This window comes from Cariama cristata, unplaced genomic scaffold (genome assembly GCF_000690535.1).
Source record: "Cariama cristata isolate BGI_N322 unplaced genomic scaffold, ASM69053v1 scaffold1621, whole genome shotgun sequence".
Classification (NCBI taxonomy): domain Eukaryota; kingdom Metazoa; phylum Chordata; class Aves; order Cariamiformes; family Cariamidae; genus Cariama; species Cariama cristata.
The window spans coordinates 1-11,177 of record NW_009600788.1 but is presented as its reverse complement, the minus strand read 5'-3'; the positions used below and the strand labels follow the sequence as shown (position 1 = coordinate 11,177).

Genomic DNA, 11,177 nt, shown 5'->3' with positions numbered 1-11,177 from the left:
ACCTCTCTTAACGTCTTGTCTTACTGGACTACACCAAACTAGGACCTCCTGGTCTCCTCTCATTTACCAGGGCTTCCCATTCCCCTGATTGGCCTGGTGGCTATTTTCCAAACCTGTTGACTTTGAACACAACTTACTTCAACAGGGGTGATAAGAGCTGTACATGGTAGTCCTGGTGGGCTCTGAAGTGTTTTGGGCAAGGGCGCTGGGCATCTCTATCACTTCTGGAAGTATCTTGCCTGAGGCCTTTCTGCCCATATTTAATTTTTCTAAGATCCACAACAACCAACAACAAGTGGGCTCTCAGTCATCTTGTGAGCCATTAACACACCATTTTCTGTCCTTTCCAAACCATGGAGCCTCAGAAGACAAACTAACAACAAGGGCTTCTGCTAAAGGTACAGGAATTGACACCGTGTACACTTAAATTAGCATTACTCCAGCTCCAAAGATAATTTGGTTTCTTGTCTGTATTTCTTCCTCTGGACTGACAGCTCCTGATTTTGAGCATATTTTATTACTATCCACACCTTTTCTGTGCCAAGATCTTTAATGAAAATACTACACAGTTGAAAAACATGGTCTTAGAAGCAAACACTTTTAGAAACCCACCACAAGCCTCACTTCCCATTTCAATACCATCAACCATCATATGTTGTTTTTCTGGATTATCTGTTATGAGGTAAGATATCAGGTACATAAATATGAGACAGGATAAGACCTCTCATGTTTCTGTGAAACAGAAAAATGATCAAATATGAACTACATAGCACATTCTGCTCTTGCAACTCCATGGTACTAATGATTCTGTTCTGCAGAGCCCCTTCTGAGCCTGCTATTCTTACGCCCAAATGGTATCAGATGAATGGCAGTGGTTCAGATCGTTTCCTTTGTCTTTTTCTAAATAGAAGTGCTATATTTGCTGCCTTCATGTCATGGTCACTCTCAGAGTTTTTTCTCAGAATAGCTGTAATTAAAACTCTGCGCTGATGGATGATGAGTTCACGAGCTTGGTCTTTCAGCGTCCTCATCTCTTGAGCTCTGACACACTGACTTTTACTGCCACTTTGGATGAAAGTGCTTCCACTTCAGATTTACAGATTATTGTCCCCATCTTGATCTCACCATTTTTACCGTCCAAGTCACTATGCTGCAAGACAGTGGCCAGGAAAAGCCACTTATATTTTAATTTATTCATGCATAATACGAACAGCATATGCAAGGATGCTTCTGCTAGCCTCTCCCCTTGTGTGCAGTGGAGCAGTCGCAGGGCAAATAAATCAGTTGTAACATGACTATGTAGGCCAATCAAGCCATAACCTTACTTGGTTTCTGACATGCCCACTGTGACTCTCCACTAATTTTAAACATCAGACAGCAGTGAGGGAAACAAATGCATGCATCCCTTCCTAGGAAGTTGTTACTTGTTTATGGTGCTTATGTAAACTAATAATTGAAAAGACTGGACTTTCTGGTGCCTGTATGCTTCCTTTCAAAGAGGGACTTGCAGAACATGCGAGAAAGCAAATGAAACAAGTTATTTCAGGATTAAAATTAAAGAAAAATTCCTTTAATTTCTGAATAATTTAGAATGAGTTAAATTGTTAGATGCTCTTTGACTGCAGAGAAATGATAGCTCTCACAGCTGGTTATTCAGACTGACCTGAACAGAAGTGAACAGTGATCTGTACGACCTATAATGTCCTTTGCATTCCCTACTATAGTCTCAGGGCACATAGCACTCCAAGGTCAAAGACCCCACTAGAAAGTCTGAAGTAACTCGGCATTTTTAATCATACAGTCAACCTGGAGTGGAGGGCTGCCTGCTACCAAATCTTTTCCTCAACTACATGGCCTTTTAAAAACGAATAGTCTCAATTTCCCTAATCATTATGCTCAAGGATGATCACTTTGTCTCTTTTTAATGCGAGGATATTGCCAACTCTTTTTATCATTGAGGAGGTCTCTTGGGACAATCTCCTCCAGCCAATGATCCTTTTCAACCTGCCTACTACTTCTGTCACTGATAAGATCAAAGCTATCCACTTGAAAGAAAATCTTCAGGATTTAATTGGTGTTTCCTTTTTCCTCATATGCTGATCTTCTGGCAACAGTTAAAACTAAAACCCACGTGCACTCACCCACGCAGGCATTCAACGTCGGCTACACACAGGTCATTGGCTCCATCACAATGTCCCAAATGGGTCAGCAGAAAAAAAAAATCTCACTACAGATGAGCCGTCACTCACAACGACCACATAAACAACTTGGTTGTACCCATTTGTAAAATATAGTGAAGGGAGTATGCTGATTCTGTAGCTATTAACAGACTCCCACTCATCGTAGCCAAGCTTCAGTCATTCAGGTCTTGGAAGTCCAGCAGTATGCTTACGCTGGTGTAAATCAACAGTGTGAAAACCACTGCACTTGTGTGAAAGAGACTTTCAGCAGTGTACCTGTGCCTTAAAGCTGCAGCGCGGTCTCGATTACTTAGCGTGTTCCAGTTTTGGGGAGCAATGCAGTTCTCCTCCTCCAGAAAAGGGTTAAATGTCAGATCCTAGAGGGATCAGCATATCTGCTCCTCCTCTGTGCAAGAGGGAAAAGGTTCTTCAATCTACCTTACAAAAGGGATGGAAGTTAAAGAGAAAGTCATTCATATTCTTGCTGGCAGTTCTCCACTACGGTAGGAAGAGGAAGCTAGAAAGACAACAATCAAAAATGCTGTTTCCCTTCCTGAAAAGTACCACCCAAGAGTTAAACATACAGAACAGGGTGCAGGTCATTCTCGTCCAGCAAAACCAGCAGAGAGTTCAGAAACTCCTACTGAAGGTGATTCTTAGAGAAAAGTATGCATTGCAAGAGCCACTTTTTGTATGAAATACCTGAAAATAGCAACAGCTGTTCTTTATAGCTGTGTGTAAATTCATTTTCACCATATTTTACTACATTTTAAAATAAGCCACAACTCACGTCTTGCTAGGAGAAAAAATTACATTACGTAATGAGTACTGTTTTGAGAACAAATATTTTCAAAGCATTGCGTCTGCTGCAATCATTACGGTAAAGACCCATCAATGAAATGGCATTATGCCATTAACCAGGGGAGTCAGCGATATTTATTACCTTTAGCTGGGAAATTATTTGCAAGGAGAAAGTGAAAGTGCCTGTTTTCTATTCCATCACAATGGCACAGCTTGCAGTAATTGTAATAATAGGGCAGATTGTGCCTGTGCTTTCTCCTGACCATCCATAGTATGTCATTCAGTCAGAAAATCTGGGAGGCACAATTTGGCTGCATAGGGTACTAACATAACATTAAAGAGGTAACATTTCCTACCTTCAGTTTTTACTCATTTTTTTTTTTTAGCTATTGTTTTCTGAGTAGTAGAAAATGTAGTAGTTAAGAAAGCTAGACTATGCAGAAGAACTTGTCAGCTGTATACAGTGGTAAATATACTCAGTGAAACACACGGCTCCATTCATTGCAAGTAATGTTATTTATGTACACACAGATGCAAGACCAGAGTGTAAGGCTGGGCGATGGGGGTGCGTGATGTTACCCATGAAGGCTGTTATTTTCAAGAATGCCTAATGATGAATACGACTCATTTGAAAGGAGCTTTGGGGACTCGCTGGCATGAAGGAGCAATGATGCTTCTGGCCAAAGATTAAACACTTCCTTCCTATTGACTTGGGGAACTGGGAAGTTTCAGCAAACGCAGGATCAGGCCATTAAAAAGGGTTTCACAGCACTCGCAAGGAACTGACAGACCCCATGAACTTCCTGCACTGTCTCTTTGTATGGATGTAAGCGAGACCATGCCATTTCATGAAACTTCTCTTCAAACACAATTATTTATAAGAACAATGGACATCTTAGAATGAGGTCAATGAAAGAAAACGTACGATTTGCTTGCCCAACATGACTAGAAAAACAGTGCTGCGTTAAACCAATTCCAAAGTAGAGCATGCAAGGGACTATTTGCTGTCATGAAGGTTTTGTGGGTGAGAGCCTTAGTTTGTGCATATACTGCTATAGACTGAGACAATGAAAAAAGCCCCAATTTGTCAGCACTACGAAAGCCTGGGCAATGCTGCAAGTTAAACAAACCGTCTATTTTGAAATTAGTGTTAGAAGAAGGTCTGTATTCCAGGGAGCCCGAAAACACTTTTTCTATTTGGACTTCTACCTAATATGGTGAAAAAAATAACAGGGATGAATGTCAGGCATGGTTTGTATGACAAGATTTACAGGGCCTGCCTCATATTACCTTTCAGAGAGGCAACAAATAGTCCTTGTTGATCTGCAGTTAATCTTACGCGACTGGCTCAGAAACCTACCAACACTAATAATAGACCGTGTGTGCTGCCGTCAGTAGGTTCATGCTGAAAGGCACTGAGGAGCACAACTCAGTGTTAAAGAAAGCATAAAATAACTCTCATGTTAGACAGACTGCATCTTTTGGTTCATTAACTAACGTCTACCAGCAGCCACCAACGACAGTGCTACAAGAAATTAGGTTCGCGGTTACCTGATAGATTACGACCCGGAATTTGTTTTTGCTCAGCATCTCCTCTTGTTTTGCTTCCACCTTGCGCACACTAGCGCTCTGCCTCTCCACGCGTGCCCGCACCTCCTTCATCGTGGAGCTGACTTTGCGAGTTTTCTCCAGTAACTTGTTCACTGTGTAGCCTGTATTGCCGTGAGCCTGAGCAAGCTTTAAAATGTCAATCTGTATGGTCTTGATGGCGTTTTCCATCTCCCTGTGCCTCTCCTCTATCCTTTTCTGGCTCGCCTGCACGCTGTCCACAATGTTGGCCACTTTATCCAGGACCGTCACAATCGTGTAAGCTGCATCTTGTTCTTCTTCCTCCTCGGTGACGCTGGAGAGACGATTTTGGTGGGTTTTGTCAGCCTCCGAGGTGATTTCGCGGTGATCCATTTTGCCTGCCTTCAGCTGGGTGGCGGGAGGCGAAGTTTTGGTGATCCTGCCAGAACGATTCTGGCGCTGCTGCAGGGAGCCAGGGCGACAGCTGGCTCTGGCGATGCTCAAAGTAGGGCGTGAAACGCCGCTCCTGGAGCTTGGTCAAATACTTCTGACTAGAAAATATCCACACATGATTGTTCGGATACTTTCAGCAACATGAAACCCCTAAAATTAGGAAGCAATGTCTGGAAAGGAGCATACGTTAAAAGGGTCACGCTTCTGTACTGTTGAAGTTATTAGTGTTAATCCAGGAAAGTTAAGTAACTTACTAATTAAGCAGGCAAGCAAACTTGCATATTTTTGACGATCTACTTTTGTTTTCGTGTTACTGGAGTGCTTTCCTCTGAGGGAATTCAAAGAACGGTCAGGAAAATTAACATGGTTGTTTTTTCCAGCAAAACAACTTCAGGTCTTCAGCTTGCTGCAATTACCACATAGGGTAACAAATAAACACACTAAACCAGAGGCAATATAGTGAAAACGTTGTATTGTGACATGCTTTTCCAGTTCAAAATGTTGAAAGCATTTGTCTTTTTTATTGAACAAATTATTAAATCCTACATGCAAAATTTTGAAAGCCTAAACTACACGTTAAAACAGCTGAACGCATCCTATTCACACTTTATCTCGGGATCTTTCAAACAACAACTAACAGTCTATTAATATAACTATGACCAGCAGACTAATTTGGATGGACTTCTTTAGCTCTTGAAAATACTCTATACAAGAGCACTAGTAATTCATTCACTTTTATTATTTTTTTATTTTAATCACAAACACTATACAATCCGTATTGTAGGTGTTAAAACATGTATTTTCTTTAAAAAAGTTTAAGAAGTATTAAAACAGCTTTAACAGTGATAAAGTAGGTTTTATTCCAATTATTTGTGTTCAATTATTCAACACCAATTTTTACAATACCTAAATCTACTAAGACCTACTTCTTTTGGACCTGTGCCATCTGCTCTACCAGGTAACTTCCCAAATTATGAAATTTATAATTTTCCTCTTTAAAAATAAACTGTTGGAATTATTTATGAAGATGGCAGTGCTTAGACCCAGCCCACATGTTTTATAAATATGTTACAACTACACACAGCACACAGCTTCACAGTTCATGCGATAGGCAGTGTCTAAAAAATCAGTTACTAACTTCCAAAAACATTTAAATATCTACGGTATTTAAACACAGTGTTTTCTAGTTTCTCATAAGAAAAGTAAGCTGTAAACATTTTTACCTTTAGTTCATGCCTTGTTTGCTAGGTAATGTGGACTTTTTTGTTGGTTTGTTGGGTTTTTTTTTAAAATCTACAACCATTGGTGGAATAAATCTGTGTTCCCAAAAATATTACATTCCATGGATAAAGCACAAGTCTATTACATAACCATGTGATACAGATACAGAAAATGAACTACTGTATTCAAAAACATAAAAGTAAAGATACTAAAACAGTCCATAGCTGTTAGAGCTGATGCTTTCAGAATACAGACCAACATTGTTACACTAAAAATGTTCAAAAATAAGGCCTCTGAAATAAATATTTCCATTCTTTAAAAAAAGATATAATAAAAATGTACATCACATGGTCAATGTAGGTATAAAAAAATCACTAAGTTAAACCATTCTGGATGATGTATCTGAAGTAAAATGGCCTAGGTTTTGCTTCTGCCGACGTCCTCTATTGTTTTTGGGGCATTTTCTGTTTAAAAAAGAGAGAAAGAGAAAGAAAAAGGAGGGCTGATTTTATATATGCCGCGTAAAATTAAGCCTAGCAATAACACATTGACTTAATTTTCTGTACTTAACAATAGCAAGGAGTCTATGAGCTGTGCTGACTGGGGGGACGCTCCTGCTGTTTGGTATTGGACTGTGACCCGGGGATGTCCATGGGACCCCAGACCACTCAGGAGGGACTTCTGCTTGAACTTGAGACTGAAACCAGCAAGGTGCTACATCCTTCAGCCTTGATCCAGCAAAACATGTACCATGGTGAATAATTGCATTGGCTTTACTTCATACATATTTCATACATAAAATCCAGCGAATGGTAAGACTGGATCAATCAGCCTTTTGAAGTGCTAGACCTCCAGGTGCCCTGACTCTCTGTGAGGTGACTCAGGCAATCCCTTTCTTGGAGATGGGCGCGTAACTAAGAAAAGATTCACAAAAGCCAGCAGTTCTGAATGGGACGGGACTTACTGAGCCCATCAGACAGCGGGCAACGCACAATGGAGCAGTCCTGCTGGGATGCAGCAAGACAGCCTGTCCACAAGAGACTGTGAGCTGGGGAACAGTTGTAGGGAGGCTGAAAGAGAAGGGCAGCTGAACCCAGCAGCCTTCCACGCCACTGCTTTGGTCAGCAGGGTGTTGAGTGAAAAAGGGATGACACCAATTGCACGAGCCAAATAACTCTCTTACATGTGTCGGAGGTGTTAGATATGTGGACTTATACCTGCTACATTGAACCTTACAAGAAAGATAGGGAAGGAGGCCTATATTGTTTGTTCATAGGGGTGTCACTCTACATCACTGGGTTTGGGAAGCCATGCGGTAATGCACTAGCACAAAGTTTTATGGCCCAGTGTAACTGGAGTTGAAAAAGAGAAGGATGAGTTAAGGAGGAAAAGGCAAAGTGTGGCATGGATGGCCAAGTGTAGGACTTAAATGCTTCATGCACCTATAAGGTAGCTAAGTCATCCTTAATCTATCCCAGAGCCCTCAGTTCTTGTTGGGTTCAAGTCCCTGATGAGCAAACCGAATCCCTTGTCATCAAAAAGAACCCATGGCTCTCATCTCAGTTTTCATACAGGGTGAGAATCTGAGACAACCCAGAAACTTGAACTCTGTGCTTGTGCATCTTTACATTTCATAAAGTAGGTTTCCATGGAGACTGCCTAACAATGGGACTAGCTGCACATTAATTTTCAGAAACCGTATATGGTGTGAGGGACACTTCTCTCTCTGTGTAACACCATTTACAGTGGTACTGCAGGGAACAGCATCTTGTCAACCTCTCTGGTTTCACTGGGCCTGAGCGGGGGATCACAGCTTCTATAAGATATCAGCAATGCTTGAATAACTCCAGTGAAGGTCTAACACAGCAGCTGACCTTTTGGATGTGTTTCAAGGCTGATCTGTTCTGCTGGGTATTTGGTCTGGGGATTCAGAGTGGTGGTTTGTGAATTTAAACAAACGTGTGTTTTGTGACAAAAAAAGAAAGGCGACAGGATGTTACATAATCCTTCTGCTTCGGTCATAAGGTATTTTTTATGTGGGTATTTTAGGATATATGTTAAAGCACATAAAATTTTGGGGGAATCAAATATTTAAATACAGAAAAAGTATATCTACACAATGTGTAATTTTTCACTGTTTTTGTCTTTACCTACCTTGTTATGCACATGACAATTGCAACTATAATGGCAATCTGTACAGCTCCAATTATTGCTGCAATAAGGACATGCGTAAGCTTTTGTCTACTTGGGACAACATAAAGAATACTAAAGTCTGTCTTTTCACAGTGCTGTCCAGTGTATCCTGATTCACACCTGAAAAAGAAAAGGAATATTTCATAGAATCTGTAATTTGTCAACAGCTCAGTCATTTTGCAGATGAAAGAAGGAGTCCAAGGCAACTCCAGCTGAGAAAGAGCTGGTCAGAAGGCAGAGGTGTGGTAACACTTGGCTTGGGGAATGGTTTGGATTTCTGTGGCAGAAGAAAAGACAGAGCAGATATTCTCTGCTTCCCTGGATAAGGTTACTAGTGACACTCTGAAAACACACCAGTGTGGTGAAGGCCCTGATTTGGCAAAAGAAATATGTGGGGTCGTTACTGGGGCAATATTTAGAAAGAATAAACCAACTAGGTGAAACAAGTAGACAAGGTTAAATGAAACACAAAGAAGCATGCTCATGAAACACAAAGTGAGCATGCTTGTTCAGCTGCAATGTCAGTATTAGGGAGAAGTTACAAAGAGGGAGAGAAACCTTGAAAAATGGGAGGAAAGAAAGATCCCTTTTCAAGTTGCAGCCTACAGAAGTGGAATCCCGCAAAACCTATCGGACAAGACCAGCATCAACTCCCTCCTGCCTTGTCATCAAACCAAAATTTGATGGAGGTCAGGTTAGAAAATCCAATGGACTACAACTATTCGAGTGAGAGTTCATGGAAAAATCCATAAAAAATTGGCCAAGGGTGGGGGAGAAATAGTTGGAGACAGACGAGAAGTGGCTGCTCTAAATGGTAGCTCGCCTGAGCAAAGCAGCAGTTAGCTCAATGAGAAACTCGGCCGAGGCTGCTCCTGATCAGCGACACGTGTTCAGGGAACGCGAGATGTGCCAGCGGTGAAGGTGGCAGAGGAAACACGCTCTGGAGCAATTCATGTCGCAAGGCGAGAGAGGCTGAAGCACAACAAGGAAAGGCAAGAGCCACCCAAGAGACTGAGCTGAAGTCTGCAGAAAGGCCACCACCTAGCAAGTTCCTTGTACAGATGTCTTTTAAAACCGACTGATGTGAATGCATCATTAGGGGCAACTGTATCATACAATTGACCTCCAGCTCTATAGCGGAAAGCTGGAGAAGGAAATACTCACATGCAGGCAGGGAAACAATCCTTTTGTAAACTGCATCAGATAAGCCTGGATGCAACACAAAATCAGTCTCATCCATCTACCCAAGTTTTGTGCTAAGGCAGAAATTAATTCTGTTTGGAGGAACGAAATAATTACTCTACAGACCTTCCTACAACTGCTAATGCAACTCCTAATCCCCCTTTGCATGCAGGGATAACAGTTGGGGTTTACATGTTCATAATCTTGTGACTCTACTTTCTCCAGCCATGAGCTGCTGTGTAAGGAGTTTTAGTTCAGGCATGAAAGAAGTTCCAGTAAGAGCGGAGTTATTAAATAAAAGCCTCCATGTACTGTAAGTAAGCTCGGTAACGGCTAAGAAGGGAATCAAGAGAAATGTATTAGCAGTCAAGAAAGAAGAGGACGGGGAACATGTTGGCAATCATGCAAAAAGAAGCAATAAGGAGGAGGGCTCCTTGCTAGTGAAGAGGACTGAATTCTCATTGTTACTTTGCTTTTGTTTTCATTAAAGAAGGTAACAGTCAAAGTGTGATCAATGTGAGAATTGCTTTAAAGCAGAGGCGGCACAAGTAATTCAAAGATGTTTCCTCAGAAACACTGAAGCAACAGGAAATTATTTCTGAGAAATATTGAATGGAGATTCAGGAGTATTGAATTCATGCAAAGAAGAAGTGCTTGTGTTGAGAACGATATTGGTGGGATGAAGTACTAGGCACTAGTTTAAGCTACCTTAAACTAGTAGAACAGATTTTAAAGCATTCTGCAGCATTAATATATAGCAAGACAATATAGCATTAATATAACAGCAAGATAAACAGAGGTCAGCATGGATTTATCAAAATACGCTGATCAGTCAGTTAATGGAGTTAGCATAAAGAAGTTCAGGTTTCTTCGCAAAGGGCTGAACTGTGCCTCCTTGACGCGGCCTGCCATAAGGACAGGGCAGAACTGCTCTGCGCAAGGCGGGGCAGCAGGATGGGACAGACCAGATCCCAGTTGCGCAAAGGCCAGTAAACTAAATGTGCAATTGACTACTACAAAACCTTCCTCCCACCTGCCTGCTGGCAGTCCTGGAGGGCTGCCGTACAATGAGCAAGGAGATTCATTGCTTCTGGTGAAAGCAAAAGTCAGAATTTGCTCTGTGCAGGTATTTTCTGCAGTTTGGTAGGTCATCTGGTACCTCACACATATCACTACCAGGAAAGGAGAACCAAATTAAACAATGTATATCCTAGATGTGTGTGAGAATGCAAAGCATTTGAAAATAAGTCTGCCCCTAGCATTCATCATTGTATTTTCCTTGCCAGAGAAAGAGAGAATTTTTTTCTGTGATAGAAGTACATGATTACTATGGCGGATTCCTGGCTGATACAGATAATTTGTTTCCTTAATAACTCTGCTCATTAGGAAACATGCATAAAGTACGAGACCATCAGTATTTAAATAGTCAAGAAAAATCCAAAGGAGATCTGATACTTAGGGGTAAGAACTGACAGACAGAAATTCTTGACTGGAACCATGCGAACTTTGTTGTGCTAGGTTCAGTGCTGAGACACTGTTCAGGTTGTTTAAATAAATAATTAAATATTTTATTTAATT

At 41.2% G+C, this 11,177-nt stretch overlaps 1 protein-coding gene and 1 long non-coding RNA gene across 2 annotated transcripts; both read right to left on the bottom strand.

The window, feature by feature from the left end:
* Positions 1-4,532: 4,532 nt before the first annotated feature.
* On the bottom strand, positions 4,533-4,943 carry LOC104169260 (muscle-related coiled-coil protein-like; the record flags this gene model as incomplete). Its single annotated transcript, XM_009710144.1, has 1 exon — positions 4,533-4,943. A coding segment is annotated over exon 1 (411 nt), but the record flags the coding sequence as incomplete, so codon positions are not given.
* Positions 4,944-5,458: 515 nt separating this feature from the next.
* Positions 5,459-8,546, bottom strand: LOC104169259. Its single transcript, XR_696520.1, has 2 exons — positions 8,379-8,546; positions 5,459-6,688 (listed from the first exon to the last, which is right to left on the bottom strand). It is a non-coding gene; the product is annotated as an uncharacterized LOC104169259 (long non-coding RNA).
* Positions 8,547-11,177: the final 2,631 nt, after the last annotated feature.